The 22,864-nt window shown below is 39.4% G+C and overlaps 1 protein-coding gene across 1 annotated transcript; it reads left to right on the top strand.

The window, feature by feature from the left end:
* Nucleotides 1-19,149: 19,149 nt before the first annotated feature.
* Nucleotides 19,150-22,223, top strand: hrh3 (histamine receptor H3). The gene is made up of 3 exons (XM_079845337.1): nucleotides 19,150-19,600; nucleotides 19,688-19,854; nucleotides 21,009-22,223. Exons 1-3 carry the CDS (start codon nucleotides 19,225-19,227, stop codon nucleotides 21,921-21,923), a joined length of 1,458 nt encoding a protein of 485 aa, XP_079701463.1. The 5' UTR covers nucleotides 19,150-19,224; the 3' UTR covers nucleotides 21,924-22,223.
* The last annotated feature ends 641 nt before the right edge of the window (nucleotides 22,224-22,864 follow it).

Here is a 22,864-nt window from a genome sequence, read left to right as displayed (position 1 = left end):
AGACAAACAGCAATAGACAGACAGACAGACAGACAGACAGACAGATAGATAGATAGATAGATAGATAGATAGATAGATAGATAGATAGATAGATAGATAGATAGATAGATAGATAGATAGATAGATAGATAGATAGATAGATAGATAGATAGATAGATAGATAGATAGATTCTGCTATGAATATAAAAGTAATACAATTATCCAAACATGTACAGATTTGGCATATTACTGAATGGTAGGATGGTTCAGACTACTCAATGATATTTTTATCATCATATTATACATATTACATATACATATTATGACCCTTTTCACAAGATGTAATATAAATCTCTGGTGTCCCCAGAATGTGTCTGTGAAGTTTCAGCTCAAAATGTCCCCCAGATAATTGATATCTTGTCAAATTTGCCCCTATTTGGGTGTGAGGAAAAAGTTTGTGTGTGTCCCTTTAAATGCAAATGAGCTGCTGCTCTCCGCCCCCTCAGGAAGAGGTTGCAACTTTTAGACTGCACCTGGACCGTGGACGTTCACGTTTCTGAATGGTTAGTGGATGTGACGTTGATTCAACCCATCGACTAGCATGTATTGTTGTATAGGAGCCTCCTATACAACAATAGTCGATGAGCTCTCGTGTGGGAATGTAACACGTCACGTCCATCACCTGAATGCATAATAAATGTGCGTTTATAAATTACGCAGATGGTGAACAACATAGCTCTAGTCTCAGTGAATACATTCAGATATGGTAACTTTAGTCATATTAGCCTTACAGCATTCTAGAAAGCTCATTCAGAAAGCAAATTTGCAAACATTCACAAAACATGAAGTGCCATCCTTAACTTACTTGTCCTGGGGGGTATTCCAGAAAGCAGGTTATGTGACATACCTGGGTATGTTTAAGGGTAATTAAGTGCATAACGACTCGGTTACTAGTATAACCTCGGTTCCCTGAGAGAAGGGAACTAGTATTGCGTAATCATATTTCTCGAGAATATGAAGCCAAAAATTAACCTTATAATTTTATATAATGTAAAACTCAGTGCAACTGCACAGCAGACCTAGGCAGAGCGTACTAGCACGCTGATTGGCTGTGCTGCGACAATTGCACAAACCTATGGCAAGGTGGCTGAGGAGTGCACCAATCGGGTCGCTTCGCGCCCAAAAGCATGTCAGACACCGCCTAAATTTGCATATTGAAGCTATAAAAGCCCATGTTACGCCATAGGATTCAGGTTAAATCGGCTGAAGCGATCCACTGATCTAAGCATAAAGCATGGCGGGTTACGCAATACGCTTTCCCTTCTCTCAGGGAAACGAGGTTACGTTAGTAACCGAGTCGTCCCCTTTCGAGAGTACTCTCGTATTTCTTAAGTTTAGCTTATGCTATTGGACCCAATTTAAAACGCTGTGCGTGCTTGAAAACTTTGTATATATATGGCCTGGGGAGAGAGCCAGAGGCTCATAAAGAGAAAAAGTGTGAGACCGGACAATTGTGAGCCTCATATAAGGGTAAAAATAGAAAAAATATTCCTATGTAATAAATCCAATAAGAACTAGACCAGACAAAGTCGGGCCTTATTAATATTGAAATGTGTAAACATTTGTTATATGGAATTTTGACAAACTACACCGGACAGAGTCGGGTCTTAGTATGTAATGTGATTACAGTATGCTATTAGTATGCTTGTTACACATAGCTTATTATGGGTTTGAGATAAAACCCCAGACCAGAAAGAAATCGTGCCATAAAGTAATGCAAATGTGAACATTTGTTATATGGGGTATAGATAAAAAACTAGACCAGACAGAGTCGAATGAGCTCTGATGCCTATAGGGCAGCAGAGGCCTTTTGATTCATAAGCCAACGAGATAGCGTATACTACCCATCGTGACGTGCTTTGTGATCGTGCACCTTCTGGTGCGGCCACCAAAGCAAACAAAGAGCTGTTCCGACTGTCTAGAAGCTGCGTAACGCTCTAAATAAAGCCTTAAGGCCCTAATTGGGCAGAGCAGATTCACATCTTTTTCATCTTGAGACAAGGGAAGAGCTGATAGCGAAATAACCTATGCACTGAACGGAGTGGAGAGCACTTTGGGTATATAACCATGTCTTGGCTTGAGGACGACTCTGGAGCCTTTAGGCCCAAACTCGAGACAGGAAGCGCTCATAGAGTGTGCATCGCCAACTCGCTTGACTGACCAGTGCCAGCAGTTTTTAGTGAAAGGAGCTTCAAGCTCACAGACTGAAGCAGTTTGAATGGGGGATCTTTCATGGCCTCAAAAGCCCTATTCGGACGGGATTAGTTTAACATGGGGAGGTGGGGGTAAAGTAATTATTACCAGAGGTTCTCTGTGATTTTAGTCCCGTCCGAATGTGCCATCTCGGTAATCATTATGGACAATGTCATTAAAGATTACGGAGACTTTTACCTTCTGTAAAAAGGTCCGGAAAAATTACCTCGGGTAATACTAATCCCGTTTGAATAGACCCGCTGTAAAAGTGTACGGTAAAACTCCGTCATTTACTGTTTAAAAGTAGTTTTTGGCGCGTTTTGCAAGCATGGAGCCGCTTCAAACAGCACTCGGTTGCGTTGTAGGTGGTGGGACAACTCTGTGGCAAACCTCCAGTATTTTCCGCCTACCATTTAAACCAAAAAGAAGATTGAAAGCACTTATTAGAGGCACAACACTTCTTTTAGCATTACATTAGAATATTTTTTAATACTCATATAATATAAAAATGTTATTTAAGATTTTTTTAATATTCCGAGATTAAACTCAGCGTTTCCTCCCTGCTCCAGTTTCGCGTTTTTCTTGTTGGTGTGTTTGCTCACGTGATAACAGGAAGCAACGTCTCCCTTATAAGGGAGAGCTGAGAAAAAAGTTTTACAGAAATAAAGCCATAAAAGGCTTAAAATTAGTGAAATCTGTAGCATAAACCAGCGAAAAGTGAGGAAATATGCTCAGTAACATATGTAGAAAAGATTTAGAGAGAAAATAAATGTATTTAAGAGATAGATTGAGTTTTTCAATCTTTTTCAGAGTGCAAACTGGCATTCAAATCTGCCTCCATTTTCTTAGCAACATCCAACTTCCAAAGATCCAATCAATTCCCGAAGGATGAAATCAAGCCTCGTCCTACATTTTTTCTAATTTCAGAAGCCATTTCACTCGGATATACTTCACAATGAGGAGAAAAAGATCAACTTCCGTTTCACGACGACTTTAATTGTCACAGAGAAAGTTAGGCAAGAACTAACGCAGAAATATCCAGACAAGACTTGGTCGATTGATGAGTGTAAAAAAGTTTTAGGATCATGTATTCGCAAGAAAAATGTGAAAGGCATTATTTGTTGTCAAAGAGAATTTGGTTTAGCGCTAGCTAGACAACAGTCTCAGCATATCTCGGAGCTAGAGAAACAGAACAAAGAGCTCTGTGCTAGAGTAGCATCTTTGACTAAGAAATTGAACCGCAACAAAGCTGCAGAGAAAACTGATGTGAATGAAGCTAGTCAGCCTGATAACGTTTATCCTGACTTGCAAGCTTTCTTTGAAACAGATGTAGCCATTCAATCAGTATCTGATGTGCCTGTTGATTCAGTCAAAGTATGTGGCACTAGGAGAAGGTCAGGAATTTAGGTAATTGAAAGTATTCCTGCTAATTCTGTTGTCCAAGTTCAAACTGCCAAATTGCTAGGGCCTAGAGATATAGAAAGATTATCCCAGAGCTTACCCTCAGCATGTACACATTTTTCTGAATTTAGAAGGACATTGTTATGCAAAATGCGTCTCTACGACATGTCGTTAACAGAAGTCACACAGCTAATGTCACAGATTCTAACTGAATCTGAATTCAAAAGTTTTGAGTCTGCTGTTACTTCTGAACTACAACATGCCAGTAAAGGCGATTTGAGAGAAGATGTTTTGAAAATTCTAAAGAATATCATGGGACCCAAAATAGACTGGTCCAAAATCACTAACTGTGTGCAAAGGAAAGAAGAAACTGTGAGTGAATTCACTGAAAGGTTTTGTCAGTCAGCTGTAACCTACAGTGAATAGTTGATGATTCTGAATGACCAGGGAGCTTTTGTTCGCGTCTGGTCAGATGGCCTTTTAGCCGAGTACAGAAAAGCATTGCCATTCCCTGATCTTACTTGGTCTAACAAAACCCTCAGAAGTAACCTAGAAAGGTTAGCTACATGGGAAAGGGATGCTGATGTTAAGGCAAAAGTGAGAGTAGCAGCACAAGGAATCCAGACAACAGATGGCCTAAGAGAGAAGGCAAATGTAACTACTGTGAAAAATCAGGGCACTGGGATAAAGAGTGTTGGAAGAAGTTGCGAGATAGTAAACAAAATACTGTGCATTATTCTGTTCCTTCTCAGCCCGCCTACAACTCTGAAGTAGTTCAGACAGGGTACACTGAAACTTTAGGACAGCTTACTCAGGCTCTTCTAAGAGCACAAAAAGAACAAGAAAAAAACTAAGTGTTGGGGCCGTGAGGAGCTACCTTTCCCCTGTGATCCATCACAATGACAAGAGAATTTTTGTGAAAGGTAGCATTACAGCCCCGAACATTGTTTTACAGAGTGCACCAGTCACGAACCCATCCTCATGTATGATGTCTGCAATGACTGAAGTTTTGGAGGATGAAATGACTCACGATTGTGTTACGCTTACATACGCAGCCACGAATGAAATAGCAGAAACTCCCATTGAGAATACAGAATTGGAGTTGTTTGTTGATGGTTCAGCTCAAGTGATTGAAGGTAACATTACAGCAGCTGCAGTGTTGTGTCAGGGAAGGAAAACCTGGACTCATGTGTCACACTGTAAAGTTGTTCCCCCACCAACAGGGATAGGATAGGACACACGGATCAGTGAGGAGCCCAGGAAAGAACCGAATGCAACAGGCATCGGGGGCCAAACCTGCGGTGAAGATTCCCTCATAGGCCTTCCCACACTAGTCCATCCTTACCTCACTGTTCTTTAGGTGTCGCAGGAATTAAGAAATAGGGCAGGAAGAAACAACAATAGCAGACTCAGATTGAACAGATGAGACAACCCTAATGTTTACTGTATTTTAGAACAAATACTGCTCTGTTGTCTTTTGTTTTCTTTCTTACTCTGTGCAGATACCACTTGAAGGCTGTCCCCAGACCCATATGCACATACCTTCTCATCTGCGTATGAAGCCACAACCTCTAAAGGACAACTAGACCCACTACTGAGTCAACTGTTACTAAGAAAAAAAGAAACAAAACAAAAAACAACGCAGAGAATCACCTGCGGAAACTTCAATCATACATCAACATGATCAAGATTGCCTTGCTACTAATCATCATGGACATCGCACAAAGTGTAGACTCCAGAAACAACATATTCTTAGAGCTGATGAATATGTCAAGAAAGACTTGTTTGCTGGAAAGAACGTCTGCATGCCACACCCGCCTTCAGTCAGAGCAGGAATCCCATGGGTGGCACATGATGGGAGGAACTTCTGTCTAAAACATTCTACCCAGCCAATTCAATGGCAGGTGCACCCTGGTTTATGTTCTCTCCACCCCATGCTTGGATAACTGTTAGGTCAACAAATGACTCACAAGGACTGTTCCGACCACAAAAGAACATTACCCGTAAGAAGTACACGGACCCTAGTGGCATGTGTGTTTCTGTGTCAGCATGTCATTTGTCACTACAGACAATCAACACAGAGCAAGTGATATGTGCCTGTAACTTTTTCCAAGTTACATGACTAGAAGATGGGGCTTATGCTAACAAACATAAGCTACAGAATGGACTGATGAAGGTTTAAATTTGTATTATGTGAGAGTTATTAGAACTCTCAAAGGGGGAACTGTGGGATTACAAATTTAAGAATATGTTCAAAATACATTGTATTTAGCATTTAATTAGTCTGCTATTCAAAGTTTTCAGGCCAGTTCCTGTTTCTCTTCATTGTAAGTAAAATGAATACCATTTGTCTGTAATGGCTCTTGGAGCCCCTGAGTGATTGAATTATAATCTATGCATTTGAATGGCACTGTTATACTGATTGGATTAGAACTACTGATTGGTCATTGCTTTGTTTAGAATTGTCTCCTCCCCTACTGTGTGAACACCTTTTAAGGGGCAGCAGTGGCTCAGTGGTTCATGTAGGTTGTCTACAAACCGGAAGGTTGGTGGTTCGATCCCCGGTTCCGCCGTCGGTGTGTGAATGGGTGAATGTGAGGCAATGTGTAAAGCGCTTTAGATGGCCATTGGTCTGTTAAAAGCCTTTCACAAAAATTAAAAGTCTGTTAATTTTAAGGACATTCAACATTCTGAACGAGCGCATCATAAGTGCTTTGTCAAGATGTCTGAGGTCTAGTATGGGTCTGAGACCGCCATCCTTTTTCGGAACGAGGAAGTAGCAACTGTAAAAGCCTGACTCGCGTATCGCTGGGGAAACCACAGCTCCCTTTTCTAACAGTTTCAATACTTCAGTGCAAAGCACGTGACTAGGGCTGAGCAATATGGCTGAAAACTGTCCCACGATATAAGTTTTTCATATTGGTCGATATCGATAATTATTGATATTTTTTATGACCTATTTAAAATGAGGACCAGGAGAAAAATATATTACATTTGAAAAAAAAGTATTTATTATAATCCACTTAGTTATAGAGGCAGAAAAGTCAACACAACCATGGGAAACACTAAAATTATTAAAATGTAAACATGTTTATACCTAACGCGTCTGCATGAGCGCGAGGGTCAACACGGAGTGGGTGGTCATGCGCATTGAGAGCGGGAGACCCCGGCTGAATCCAAAATCACCCCCTAAACCCTCATTTACTATTTCCTACGTTAGTCCACTAATACAGTTCACTTGAAGGAGTGGATGAAAACGAGTGAGTGAATTCAGACAGCCGTTGAGTGTACATCGGCTGTACACTCGTTATTGCGGTGCAATGTGGGATTGAATGAGTGCACTCAATAACAACCACTCTGGTTTTGGACCTCCGAGCCGAGCCGAGCCCGTAGAGCAGAGGTGGTTCCGCTGGAGGCTTGTCAACGGCGGTGACTTCACAGTTCTGGAGATCAGCGAAGGGTGAGTCCGCTGAGGAGATTAAATCTGAATCCTATGGCGTAACATGGGCTTTTATAGCTTAAATATGCAAATTTAGGTGGTGTCTGACGTGCTTTTGGGCGCAAAGCGACCCGATTGGTGCACTCCTCAGCCGCCTCGCCATAGGTTTGTGCAGTTGCCGCAGCACAGCCAATCAGCGCGCTAGTACGCTCTGCCTAGGTCTGCTGTGCAGCTGCATTGCACTTTAGATTTAGGCATGTGCCGGTATCAAATTTTCATGTTGCGATTAATTGCTGAAGCTTTTATCACGTTTACAGAATTATCACGATATTGAAATAAGTTGCAAAAAAAGTGTTGTCATACTATAACAGGTTTAATAACTTTTTTATAACAAAAGAACCAAACATTTAAATACAATAAAGCAATACACAAAAATTTATAAAGTAAACAAATATTTAAAATAGATTAAGTGCAAAAGAATTATAAAGAACAATAGGTAACACTTTACAATAATGTCTCACCAGTTAATGCATTAACATTAACAAACAATGAATAGCTACATTTTTACAGAAGTTATTCTTCTTTGATACTGTTAGTTTAAAAAAGCAACTGTTAGTTAGTGTAAGCTCAGTTCCATTAAATAATAGTTACAACTTTTGATTTTAATAATGCTGAAATGTACATTTAACTAAGATTAATAAATGCTTTAGAAGTATTTTTCATTGTCAGTTTGTTAATGAATGAACTAATGTTAAATAATGTAGACTTACTGTAAAGTGTGTGACTGAACAACAGTCAGAACATATTCAAACAATATCTAGGGCATGTAATTTAGTCCAGATTAAAATATAAAATGTTTAAAGGGGGGGTGAAATGCTGTTTCATGCATACTGATCTTTTGGCACTGTTAAAGACTTGGATTCCCATGCTAAACATGGACACCGTTTCATAAGCTACGGTGGACGTTTGATGGGAGTATTTCTTTGCCAAAATTAGTACTTCCTGTTAGTCATAAGTTTCGGAAAGTTTTTTTCGATCATGGGTCCGCTTGACGTCAACAGGGCGGAATTTCCTTATATGGGCCGTACGGACAATTCTACCGGAAGAGCGCGCGCACGCGCGCGCGAGAGAGAGCGCGTGAAAGCAATAGGCTACGCCCATCAAAGCGCTGGCTCGTACAGATGGAATTTGCTTTTCCGGATCAACAACTGAGTTGCGCAAATATTTATGTCTGTTCCCTGCATTTCGGTGCCGATTGTTTTATAAACAAGGCCCAGTTCGACGCCGGATTTTCAGATCGCCTAATACTGAAGGATGGAGCGGTCCCAACGATAAAGGTCCCAACGTTGGAACCGCAGGTTTGACTGCTTCAAATGTCTGTTTTTGCCTATGCCCATCAAGTAACGTTAGCCCAAACATGATCACGTATTGATCAATGGAGCATGCGATGTATATTGTGTACATTTGTTTAGCTGGCCACTATATGTGTATGTTTGTGTATTGTAAAAGCACTCCAAACAACAATACACAAAGAATGGGGAAATATGTTGAACTAAATAAGCGCGGTTCTTCATTCAAATGCGCTACTATTCCATGTCTTTCTATGTAAACACTAGCCTGACGCGCAAAACCAGTCCGCTTACTACAAATCATGTCTTCACAAACCACGCGTAAACACACACACACACACACACACACACACACACACACACACACATTGTAACACTCGCGCTTGACATGGTGTTCTAAATAACACAAGCCGCTAAACATATTATATAGTTAGTGTAACTTATACCACATAGTCGACGTCCTGCTCTAGTCGTTTTTGCTGCTGCTCCTGTTCAACTTCAGCCTCTGGGTCTGATTCCGGATCATAGATGTATGGCTGTATCTGATTAAAAGCCATTTTTTATGTTGAATAAAGTTTTTTTCCGCTTCTAGGGATGACGCAGCTCTCAGACGCACGCAACACAGTAACAGCGGCGCGCGCTCGACATTCTTTAGCTCCGCCCACACGATACGCCCCCAGCTGCACGGCTTTTTCCGGAAAGACTCGGAACAGCGCATCTTTCTTTTATAATTATAATAAAAATAAAGACTTTTCGGAGATATGCAGGATGCAGTGCTACTCTATAGGTACTCAAGATTGACATGAGACTGACTGAAACTGAGTGTTTCCCCCCCCCCTTTAAGTTTGAATTGCCTTAAAGGGGCTATATGCAACTTTTTCCGGCAAAATAAACGTAACAATAGCCTTTTTATTTGACCATTTATGACTCAAACATCTCTATGACTCAAACATCATTATGTCCGCTCACAGTGGGTGCACCTATAAGCCTGTATCCTATTTTTTCCTATTTTCTGGCGGGTCGTTTTTTTCCCGCGCTGTCTGCGGATGTGACGTCACCACCGCTGCGAGAGCGAGCAGAAAATAAGAGCAGTTCTGTTTTTTGGCCACAGGTGTCAGTCGCGAGTTTAAATTTCAGAAAAACGCATATAGCCCCTTTAAGTCTTTTCACCGTATCGTTTTGTTTACGAGGGTTACCGGGGAAACGACTGCATTTCTGCTGTTCCGTCAGCGCCCTCTGCTGTCCAAGTGAATGTGCACTTCAGCGCGTCTCCTTCACTCATTCCGCCATGTGCTCGGCTCATGCACGGTCTTGTTTACATCAATGCGTGTTCCTCTTTGACGTGTTGTTCATTTTAAGCGGTTGATGGGTAAAGTATTCTTAAAATGCATTCTTAAAATCTGAATAATTCTGAATAAATAATTATTCACGGTATTTTGAAGTGCCCACGATAACATTATTGTGCAAACGAGTCCCGGAGTAAGTTCAGATAACTCAGAGTATGTTCCTGGGCTGCGTTCAGCCCCGACAAAACGTTGCAAAACGTTTTTTAAACGGTAACGGTGCTGCGTTGAACACCCTGTTCTGTTGACGCAAGAGTTGTAACTATGGCAGCCGAGAAGGCCATTCTTTGTGTTCTTTTTGTGGAATTTTCGGAGCCTGATGAAATCGATATAAATACTGCAAAATACATGCAATCACTGCCCTTGCCGTCCAGAATAAAAGACAACATCCCAATCCCATTTAATGAACCTTTTTCATCTCCTGGTAATCAATTCTAACTTAAATCATTTTATTTCTAGTTCTTACTTTTTTAATAGCTTGTATTTTCTTTCTCACTTTATGTCAAGCACTTAATTACCATATATGAAATTTGGTATATAAATAAACTTGCCTTGCAATTAAGCTAAAGATGTAAATAAATACATCATAATGTTGATTATATATATAACTTTACTTCCATTGTGTGAGCTGTCTCTTTAATACCGCGTGGTTTATATACATTTTGCCGCTGATTGGGCTGACATTTTTGACACACCCACCAAACGAGATCAAACGCATCTCAAACCCGTTGCACACCGTTTCCAGGAAACATGACGTTCAACCGGAAACCGTAGCAAAACGTTGCGCACCGGTTTGAGCTTTGAACGTGCCCCAGGTTAACACACAAGACATTCTCAACAGAGCAAGGAATCGATGATTCACCATGGAAACAGACGCTAAGAAAAAGCATGCCATTCTACTTCCTCTTTTGTTTATTGGCGATTTACATCACCTGCTTTGTGCACATCGCCACCTATTTGGTGGTTGTGCAATCATTTTTTCAATGTTTTCTTTTAATAAGTAATCTTTATTCACTGAAAATAAGGATTATATTGTTTATTTGAAGCTAATTAATTGAATGCAGATCCATGTGTGAGATAACAATAAAATAAATAATAAAAATATTTGAATTGAATTAACAAACTTATTTTTAATTTATTTATTCGAATTCTTTAGAATTAATATATAATATTGTATATTATATAACTGAAACACATTTGGTTATATTAATAACTATATTAATTATATAAAACACATCTGAATACCTCTTAAGCAAACTAACCCTGGAACATAACATCCGGAGCAGGTTATATTCAGAGAGTTGCTATGGTTACCCTGAAAGTTATCTCCGTTTTTGGAACCGAAAGTTGAGGTTATCCACTAACTTACTCTTAAACATACCTGGGTATGTCACATAACCTGCTTTCTGGAATACCCCCCTGGTACTGTCACAGTTATGTTCTGTTTTAGTTAATGGACTTTCAGTTTGTTTTCGTTTGTCACATGTTTCTTTGTTTCAGTTTCCCACCACTCTGTCTCCTTGGTTACCCTCATTAGTTAAGTTCTGTTCAGCTGTGTCCTGTTAATCTCGTTTCTGTTTGCTATTTAGTTCTCCCCATTCACTCAGTCTTTGTCCAGTCACCATTATGTAAAGTTGTTTGCTGTTACCTGCCTGCCTTGAGTTTATTTCTTTAAGAATTTTAAAAGAAATGCGTTTAATTGATGACAAAGGCCAACTCTCTTTCCACTCACTGACATGTGCTTTCTTGACGGTGGAGAAACCTGCAAAATATTTTTTATAAATTTTCTTGGCAAAGAAAAGGACAGATGGTGTGCTGAAGATGTTCTGTAATTTTTTGTCACATTCTTGAAGAATGTAGACAAATATCACGCTTATGTGAGAACACAGTGGTGAAATATATATATATATATATATATATATATATATATATATATATATATATATATATATATATATATATATATATATATATATATATAATATATTCCACATGACTTTCACTAAATGGACATAGAATAAAGCTTGAGATTTATAAGATTTATTTTTCCTGTTTGATTTTTCTATTATTATTCATTTTCAAACAGCAACCTATTTAAATTTGAGACAAACTGTAGTCCAGCCTTCTAGTGCACTGGGAAGGCTTTTATAAAGGTCAAAGCAACTGCTGACTTCTAAGTGTGTATTTGCAGGTAATTTCCAGGGCTCTGTGAGCTACAGGAGTACCGGAGTGTGTCAGCGGGTTGCTCTGACAATGATGTATCCATCCACATTTATCCACAACTGGCAAGTTGCTTAATGTGCTAGGCTTTGCAATAAAGTCAAAGCATACTTGAACACTTGATAATAGTGGTGACATTTTGCTGTGTTTTTCCAAAATTCTAAATCTCAAATCAAAATATGCTTAATTTTCTGGACAAGATTCATACTCTTGACTCTCCCTCTTTATAAAATGTAATTTATGGATGTCCGCTGAATATTGCAGAACAGATTTATTGTATAGCCTACATACCTTCTGCTTGTTGGCGATACAATGCGCTTTCGCGGTCAAACGCTAGGTGGCGCAGGAAGCACCATTTCAGATGAGCAAGCTCGTGCTCTGTGTAGACCGTATAGACTAGAGCTACACTAAAAAAAAAAACAGTTGTAGGCTAAGCACAATGATGAATAATACTATTTTTTAGTAATTAACTGTTCTAGAGATTATGTAGCAATCGTAAATGATGGCATAACTGTAACCTTTCCATTATCATTATTTTAACTTGACTTAATTTGGACAATTTGAACAACTCTGGACTTTCACCAATATTTTTTACCAACCCCTTTTCGAGTCTCTCTATACAGCCACGAGATGGCAGTGATGAGAGACATGAAAGGGATAGAACAACCAAATTAGCCTATTGGGATGGTTCACTCAAAAATCGAAATTCTGTCATCACTTACTCTTACTAATGTCATTAATTCACCTTCATGTCAGAGAGTGAACACATGTTAGATCTATCTGATACCTCATGATCTATCATCACTATGCTTAAAGTCACCACATAGTAGTTGATAGTCAAGGAATAAGGTGTAAAATGAATAAGATTAAGACAGCTAGTGCACAAACTTGCATAATAACTAGCTTTTTCTCTCCTTGTCCATTATTGCACACACAAATTACAGACCAAGACGGTGCTGACTCTTAACACAGCAAAAGAGCAGAGCGAATGCTTTCTCCTTTGAAAAGCCATTTAGAATGATTTTAAAAGCACCGACTGTAAAATGAGCATGAACAGTAAGTGGGGATTAAATGTTGAAAGAGATTCAGTAATAGAGGATGTCTGACCATGCTAATTACATCTCATATACACCACATGCTTATATTTTTTATTTTATCTACAGTATAAAAAGGTAACACTTTACAATAAGGTCTAATTTGTTAACATTAGTTAATACATTAACTAACATGAATAGCAATGATGAGCAATACATTTATTACAGTATTTATTCATCTTTATTAATGTTCGCTTTATTAATATTTACTTCCCAAAATAAATACAAAGCGTCTTTGAAACGGTAGTTTGGCTATCTTAAAATTTGTATTTCAATATGTATTTATTTTGGGAAGTTTGCTTATAATTACACATAATTATTGTTGTTGAAACTGTAGTGTCCAGTAAGAAATGTGCTGTGACTCGTTGGAAATTTATCGTTACTAGAGCTGCTACTTCATTAAAGGCTAGACTTGACTAAAAACACAAGCTAATGTACAATCATGTAATGTTATACTATAAAAAGATTGTGTAGCTACATTCATTCATTACTGCCCAGAACTGATATCAAGTATGTTTGCGGTATTAGTAAGTATTTAAGTATGCAGTTAATCACTAATAAAGAATGTGACTGGGTAATTTTGGGTCAGAATGGCTTGATGGCTTTTTTTTCTGGGACTCGTCATCCATTATTCAGTAATGATTGACTCACTTGAAAGAGTCACTTGTCTTGTCCTCTAATTAGGCCACAAAGGCACCTGTTGCATGTCCTGCATGATCATTCAAAGCATTTGAAGGGCACTGAAACACAAGCACTCTTGCTTTCATGTTGACCTTATGCCTATTCATAAGCACACAACAGCAAAACCGCTATGCAGATGTAAACCTCAATCAAGCCTTTAATGGTCATTTGAGGGTAAAGCATGCACAAAGAGAATTAAACATAACGGAGGGCAAAACTTGTTAAGAGTAAAGAACCGGCGGCAAGAGTATAAAGTGAATTATGGAGTAGTATGAGAGTAGAAATGACTAACATTCAATAGATTCACCCCTGCAGGTGCAATTACCTTATATCTCCATCTTCCAGGAAGCATGGTTGTCTATAGCTACTGTCCCTAAAAGCAAATCATTCCTTCAGCCCACACATACTGTAGCTGTCAATCTCCAACACCTCCCCCATAAGCACCATCAGCGCTAACATCTCCCAAACCAGGCTGAACATTCCGACCTCAAGAGTACTGGGGACTTTTGAGGAATAATGGAAAGTGAATCATCATGCTATAAACAAATTAACTAGTGGTGGTTTTTAGGAAGAAGAGGGTCCAATATACATGCAAATGATGTACATTTGCATTCAGTCATTTAGCAGATGTTTTTATCCAAAGTGACTAAAAATGAGGAATATCACAAGCAATTTATTATGCAAATGTAAGGATACGTTTCCAATAAAGAAAGTGAAAGTAGCATAAATGAAAGAATGGTAGCCTATAGAAATAACTCTTTCTACTGAACAAAAAAAATTCATTATATGTACACTAAAAAATAACAAAAGTTATTACTAAAAGAGCCCTGTGTTAATATGAAGCAATGTTCCTAATGATTATAAAAAAAAAAGAAATGTCCTAGCAGAAAATAACTTTTTCCTTTTTTTCTTCAGATTTTTGCTCCGTTCAGGCTGATCTTTTTTTCTTCTTCTCGTTTTGTGAAGAGTGACATTACAAGGTAATACAATTAAAAAAACGTTAAAAAAAATAAAATAAATGTGTCAAAGAAAACGGGCAAGGCTAAGACATGCAGCAAAACAAAAGAAGCGGGCCCTCGAAGTTCTGGTGGCTTAACATCAGAAGAAATAGGGTTTAAAGGGGTAGTTCACCCAAAAACGAAAATGGGATGTTTTTCTGCTTACCCCCAGGGCATCCAAGATGTAGGTGTCTTTGTTTCTTCAGTAGAACAAAAATGAAGATTTTTAACTCCAACCGTTGCCGTCTGTCAGTCGTATAATGCATGTGAATGGGGTCTAATTCTATTAGAGTAAAAAAAACATGCACAGACAACTTCAAATTAAACCCTGCAGCTCGTGGCGACACGCTGATGTCTTAAGACACGAAACAATCGGTTTCTGCGAGAAACCGAACGGTATTTATGCTATTATTTCACCTCATATCAAACGAATGTCATCAGCTCTCCAGACCGCCATAACTTCCTGCGAGTAAGGTCAAAATACCAGCGCGATCATAGAAATATATACATAGATTCCTCATTCGACCGATCTGCACTAAGGAGGCATCTATTTATATATCTATGACCACGCTGGTATTTTGACCTTGCGTGTTCTACTGAAGAAACAAAGACACCTACATCTTGGATGCTTTTGGGGTAAGCAGAAAAACATCAAATTTTCATTTTTGGTGGAACTATCCCTTTAACTTACGAGGTGGTGTAAAAAGTATCCCATATTAATGCAATTGTAGCCAGTGGGATCTTCAGTTATCAGTTTTGAGTGTTATTTGTGTGTTATATTTTATCTGGTTGTTGTCGTTTTTGTTTTTGTTTTTTTATGTATTCAGCTCCCAAAACTATTGAATCCTTTTTTTGAGTTTTATAAAGGGTTGTTTTTCCCTACATAAAACACAAAAACTTGTTTACCTCTTACCTAGAATTAGTTTTCAGGCAGATGTAAAGATACTTAATAGTTTCTAGAAATGAGCATGAAAAGTAAATGTAACTATATACACTCACCTAAAGGATTATTAGGAACAGCATACTAATATGTATTTGACCCCCTTTCGCCTTCAGAACTGCCTTAATTCTACGTGGCATTCATTCAACAAGGTGCTGAAAGCATTCTTTAGAAATGTTGGCCCATATTGATAGGATAGCATCTTGCAGTTGATGGAGATTTGTGGGATGCACATCCAGGGCATGAAGCTCCCGTTCCACCACATCCAAAAGATGCTCTATTGGGTTGAGATCTGGTGACTGTGGGGTCCATTTTAGTACAGTGAACTCATTGTCATGTTCAAGAAACCAATTTGAAATGATTCGTGACATGGTGCATTATCCTGCTGGAAGTAGCCATCAGAGTATGGGTACATGGTGGTCATAAAGGGATGGACATGGTCAGAAACAATGCTCAGGTAGGCCGTGGCATTTAAACGATGCCCAATTGGCACTAAGGGGCCTAAAGTGTGCCAAGAAAACATCCCCCACACCATTACACCACCACCACCAGCCTGCACAGTGGTAACAAGGCATGATGGATCCATGTTCTCATTCTGTTTATGCCAAATTCTGACTCTTCCATCTGAATGTCTCAACAGAAATCGAGACTCATCAGCAGGCAACATTTTTCCAGTCTTCAACTGTCCAATTTTGGTGAGCTTGTGCAAATTGTAGCCTCTTTTTCCTATTTGTAGTGGAGATGAGTGGTACCCGGTGGGGTCTTCTGCTGTTGTAGCCCATCCGCCTCAAGGTTGTGCATGTTGTGGCTTCACAAATGCTTTGCTGCATACCTCGGTTGTAACGAGTGGTTATTTCAGTCAAAGTTGCTCTTCTATCAGCTTGAATCAGTCGGCCCATTATCCTCTGACCTCTAGCATCAACAAGGCATTTTCGCCCACAGGACTGCCGCATACTGGATGTTTTTCCCTTTTCACACCATTCTTTGTAAACCCTAGAAATGGTTGTGCGTGAAAATCCCAGTAACTGAGCAGATTGTGAAATACTCAGACCGGCCCGTCTGGCACCAGCAACCATGCCACGTTCAAAATTGCTTAAATCACCTTTCTTTACCATTCTGACATTCAGTTTGGAGTTCAGGAGATTGTCTTGACCAGGACCACACCCCTAAATGCTTCGAAGCAACTGCCATGTAATTGTTTGATTAGATAATTGCATTAATGAGAAATTGAACAGGTGTTCCTAACAATCCTTTAGGTGAGTGTATATATAAGTGTCCTGACCTCGGAGAATGTTTTCTCTATCCACGCAATTTTCTCACCATTTATACCCCTCACCCGTTTGCATCCCTGATATCTCTTTTTGTGTAGGTCTCTTCTATTTCACCTCCATCCCAGTTGAGCATCAGACAAATTAACTTAAGTCGGTATACTTTGTATAAAATCTAGTATGGGATATTTTTACAAATTACTTTTCTTCTTCTTCTTATATTTACATTTACATTAAAAACTTGAAAACACAAAAATGTGTGAAAAAAGAGTTTGAGTATCGTTTTTTCTTTTCTGACAAAGCCATCTTTCTTCCTTTTGTGGAAAAGACGCCTGCTTCCTATGAGGAAATATGTGAAAGCCAAGAGAAAATGATGAACAGGAAGACCAAAAACTTCAGCCTATAATTATGTGCTGCTTCCAAAACCGCCATTCATATGCCTACGGCCCCCACTTCTTGCAATTAACATGAATTAGTGAGTGTTTGTGAATGAGGTGAGCAGAGAGAGTGAGAGAGTCTATGATGATGTTAGTGGGTGGAGAGAGAACACATCTGTTACTGTTTGGCATAACACAAGCACCATGATTATCTCTATTTTGGCGAATTCAAGTAGGTTTTGTACCATCTTGTTGTTGTCTATATCCCCTTCATATCCAGATGTTTTTCAAGCATTGTCCAATAGCTGACTGACAGAAGTTATTAACAAAGTTTTGTGCATGTTAAGTTTTGCATCAGACACACTGCTGCCCATATTGTTCATTTCAGTCCATTACAGTTTCTTTTGTGTGCCATCTCTCAGCACATCTGTACACAGAGATGTGCTGCATGAATCTCTCTCACTCTCTCATTACTCTGTCACGGAAACAAGTTCACAGGGTGTCGATCTACAGATATGCTTTTGTGCTGTTGAAAACTACAATAATGGAACTACAGATCCAGAAACGAATCTGACGAGTCACAATGACCCATCTCTACAAATAAGATGCTCAAAAGATGAAATGCTCCCTACTTCAGTCCAGTGGTCAGTCGGTTCATTCCCCATGCACAGACCATAATTACGCTGCCTCTGCCTGCTATTCTCTGGCCTGTAATATGACTTCAATGCCAGGACTCAGACGAAATGATTATTTAGAAACGCATTCTGAAAAAAAAAAAAGCTATATATATATTGTCAGAAGTACATTGTTTCAAAACAAAAGCTAAATGTTCTATTACACATGAAATTATTTATGTCATATTGCATTAAAAAAAATCACAAATAATTAAGCACATAGGCAACCGTGCACAGAGTTTCTGTTGTGTTTTGTAATAATAATAAAGAAGCCCACAGTTTCAGGAGCAGCTGTGTATCGTCCATGCAGTTGCTCATTAGTCCTGGCGTGGCTTTCATGTCTCTTTAGTGGGTTCTCAAGAGATGTGACATTTAAATGTCCATGAATTTATTTGACCTTCCTGTGCATTCATTTTTCTTTGCAGTTCATTGCAGGCACAGTGTTTTAAAGGCAAAACTCAACCTGTCAAACTTAATTTTTTAGGTTAGTGGTTCAGGGAGACCGTAAGAATTAAATGTCACCCGCTATTCCAGACCCCTTTAGGCAAGGGTATGGCAAGGTAATCTCCCAAAGTGAATAATAATAGCCTACTCGCTGGAAAAAGTATTTATCCGCAATTGTATTTGAAATAAGATGGTATGATTTTACCTTCCTGTGTGTATGAGGATCATCTCTGAGATACAGTGCCACATTCATGACACAAACTAAACAGGCGTACTATCGGTGATAACATTCTACAGAACAATCTGTCATGCTGAGGTACGGGTTTTAGAGAGGATATTAGTGAGGTAGCTAGGTCAGCTAGTGAGCTAGACCAAGTTAAGAGCTTAGTCAGACAAGGAGACAACGTAGGCCGGTTTGAGCTATTCCCTTTTTTTCAGCAGAGAAGGACAAATCTGATTTTACATCAAATTGTGTGAAATTATTTAGTAAAATTAGGCGTGTGGTGGGAGGTGGTGAAACTGGGCTGTTATCAGAGATGCAGAACATCGATGACAACAAGAGTTGGGCGTTTGACACTCTTAAGTAATCCTGGATAGCAGACATCGACATCAGACCGAGCAGCATTAAATAAGCAGCCAATGAACGCGTTGCTCCGTCGGTATAAAAACCTGCCGCCAGCGCCCTCGCCGAACTGTGTGAATGAGCAGCTCACACAGTCACTCGTGCGCGCGGATGGCGCGGCAGATTTTACGCGCTGACTGTCATGCATAATTGCTTGTTGACGGAGGAAAGCGGCGGCAACACCATGCAGTCCTCTTTATTGTCCGTGGCTCACTCTCCCGGGATACCTACAGCTGTTTCATTCATGTGGAAATCAGGAAATCCACAGTCGTCCAACTGGACGGGGATGGAGAGAGAAAACGCGACTAGTCTCGGCGACACATTTGATAACCGGCGTGCACCGTATGGCCAGTTTTCTCCATCCACATCCATATTCCTGACTGTTCTCATGACACTGCTGGTGTTCGCCACGGTGCTCGGGAACGCGCTTGTCATTTTAGCTTTTGTGGTTGAGAAAAGTTTACGCACGCAAGGCAACTTTTTCTTTTTAAATTTGGCTATAGCGGACTTTCTTGTCGGTGAGTGATATTGATCACGGTTTGCATGTCAGTTTTTGTTTTAACTCTGCAGTGTGTTTAAATGTAGCTATGTTAATGGATTTTCAGGTGGGTTTTGCATCCCCGTGTATATTCCCTATGTCCTGACGGGCGAGTGGAGGCTGGGCAGAGGTCTGTGTAAACTGTGGCTGGTAGTGGATTATATGTTGTGCACAGCTTCAGTCTTCAACATCGTGCTCATCAGTTTCGACAGGTTTCAGTCCGTCACTAAAGCGGTGAGTGACACACACACACACACACACACACACACACACACACACACACACACACACACACACACACACACACACACACACACACACACACACACACACAAAGTGGCCATATAGTTCCATAATAACCCATCAATGGATGCTTTCCATTGCAGAAAACTGCATTTGTGGTGGAAAAGGGTTCTTTAGATTATTAATATTCTCTCTCTCTCTCTCTACACACACACACAGTTCTTTAAACAATAACACGGGGATGATAGCAGATTTTGTCATCTCCTCTCCCGCATGTCGTTCCAAACGTGGATGTTATGACATATTATAAAAATGTCTCAGTATTTTTATCCATACAATAAAGGGCAATGTTTTAGACATCATAGTTTAAAAAGATCTTTTGATCGAAACGGTATAGGTTTTGAGCGACCTGAGGGCGTAAAGGATGACATTACCTGACGAGTTTTCATTCTGGGAGACCTTGTGCTTTAACATGCATCAACGTAAACGTTTTCAAAGTAGAGTGCAATACAGAGATTATACTTCACCAAAAACACTTTGTTTTTAAATTACATCATGTCTAAGTAAATTACAAATAGCTTAACAGACCACAATACTACAGTATTGATGGAAATCATTGCCTAATGATACATGTTTGAATGCCTTGAGAATAAAACAAAAAAAGTATGGTAATGCTGAAAATGAGAAATGTCAGATTGTATGTGGTTTCCACATAAAACAAATATCACTTTGAACATTTCCATTGTTTATAGGCAGTTTCATTCAGGAGTTGCATGGTCACATAAAGATGAATCAATCCAACACAAATTCGTTTTTACATCACACATGCATGCATACTGTAGGACAGACCTACAAATGCCATGTACACTTTTACACTTAACAATCATCTGTCAGCATTCATTTATATCCCTGTATGCATCAGCGCACAAAAGCATGACGCCTCTTACATCTACCTCTGAGATAAATGCGCTGAGACATCCATTTAATCATATTTTATTATTTAATCTGGCAACCAGAGACAAGATGACATTTTATTTTCTAGTACAAATTCTCTTTGTGTCCATCTGTCCTTCCACCGTTCTTTTGTTGTTCTGTCGAACCCTACGTGTATTGCCTATTAATTCAGTTATAAATCTGTATTCCAGGTGAGTTACCGTTGCCAGAAGGGGATCACCAGAGAGGCCGTTTTAAAGATGCTCTGCGTGTGGCTGGCCGCGTTCCTTCTTTATGGTCCAGCTATTATCAGTTGGGAACACATCGCAGGAGGAAGCGTAGTGCCAGATGGGGAGTGCTATGCCGAATTTTACTTCAACTGGTATTTTCTGATGACTGCCTCAACTGTCGAGTTCTTCACCCCTTTCATAAGTGTCACTTATTTCAACCTCAGCATTTACATCAATATCCGCAACAGATGCGCAGTGAGAGAAGAACAGCCGACTTACATTCGGCTTAGGAGCCTCAAGATGAAGCCGCTCAGAGCCGCCGATGTACAGCGTGTGTTTTTTGTGAGGCCTGTAGAGGAAAGTGGGGTCGCAAAATTGCCCTCAAGGCCACAGTGCTGTCGGTTAGCTTCCACTGCAAAAGTGTCCGCCGCCGAGTTCGGCAATGGCAGACAGACTAAACGAAGAGATAGCACTATTGCAGACTTGCCTCCTTTGCAGGTCGGGGGCCCGCTCCTGACATCCAGTGAGGCACAGTTTCATTATGTGGATCATTCGGCTGGATCACACAGACACCGTCCTGATATGGTTGCCAGTCTGGCCAGCCGCTTTCGCCTATCTAGAGATAAGAAGGTGGCAAAGTCTCTAGCTGTAATAGTTTGTGTTTTTGGACTCTGTTGGGCACCCTACACACTGTTGATGATCATTCGGGCTGCATGTCACGGTCAGTGCGTCCAGCACTACCTTTATGAGATCTCGTTCTGGCTGCTGTGGATAAACTCATCCATCAATCCAATCTTGTATCCTCTGTGCCACAGCAGCTTTAAAAGAGCCTTCAGCAAATTACTGTGTCCGAGCAAGACAAAAATACAACCTCAGAACATTGACCAGAAGTATTAAATTTATGAGGATTTCCAAATGGGATGTCTTTTTAACCCTGTTTAAAGTGCTTGTATCAAGCAGTACTGAACAGTAGCACAACATTTACTTTATGTACATTGTTAATGAAAAGACAAAAGACCTTTTATCTACTTATTTAAAATCAATTTTTTTAGTATGAAATGGTGGCATAGCTATATTTCTTCCAGATTCAATGATGAATTATTGATTTATGTACAAATGATTGAGTGTCATGCTTGCCTTTGTAAGTTATAAAAAAAAAAAATCACATTTCAAAATAAACCGTACTGATGATGTTACAAACATAATGGACTGATATACCTCTTGAAACCACAGTCTGCAATGAGAACAATTGAGATGATATAGACCAGACTGTCCATGATAATTGTATACTGATTGTACATGACAGATGTACAGGGTTTGCTGGCTAAGAATGTAGTTCCCCTAGCAACTGCGGGACGGACTAAATACAGAGAAACATGACTCATTTCTTATGATCATATTAAGGTAACTCATTTATTATGGATTATTTCAGGGCTTATAACAAAGTCTGGACACTTGTCTCTAACCAATGCTAATAAGATGTACAATGCATTAAGATTCTCTGTTTAAACAGAGATTCAGAATGAGTCAGAAACAAATAGACAATACTATTAATACTTGAATGCATTAGATTATAACCAATACCTGTACCAACATGACTTCAAAATCTGGCTCTTCAAAATAAGGTAAGCTTATTAACAATAAAAGGAACAGCTAAAGAAAGCATGAAATTTAAAGTTATATCTACTTTCTAAATGCAGGTTATAGATCTTATTGTGAATATTTGAATCTATTATTGAATTATTTCATTTTTAAAAGTTTTTGACACCGTAATGTTTAATCAAAATGACATAACTGGATTTTCCTGTAGCCAATAATTTTATCCCTTAAAATTGATC

This window comes from Gobio gobio, assembly GCF_949357685.1.
Source record: "Gobio gobio genome assembly, chromosome: 2".
In the NCBI taxonomy this organism is placed as follows: Eukaryota; Metazoa; Chordata; class Actinopteri; order Cypriniformes; family Gobionidae; genus Gobio; species Gobio gobio.
The sequence above is the reverse complement of the archived record's forward strand: the minus strand, read 5'-3'. Positions and strand labels throughout refer to the sequence as shown.

Bases quoted from the DNA above. Each gene is read 5' to 3' on its own strand.
- hrh3 (XM_079845337.1), top strand. From the start codon at position 19,225: ATGCATAATTGCTTGTTGACGGAGGAAAGCGGCGGCAACACCATGCAG. The intron at 19,601-19,687 runs GTGAGTGATATT...ATGGATTTTCAG, and splicing joins TATAGCGGACTTTCTTGTCG to GTGGGTTTTGCATCCCCGTG. The intron at 19,855-21,008 runs GTGAGTGACACA...TCTGTATTCCAG, and splicing joins TTCAGTCCGTCACTAAAGCG to GTGAGTTACCGTTGCCAGAA.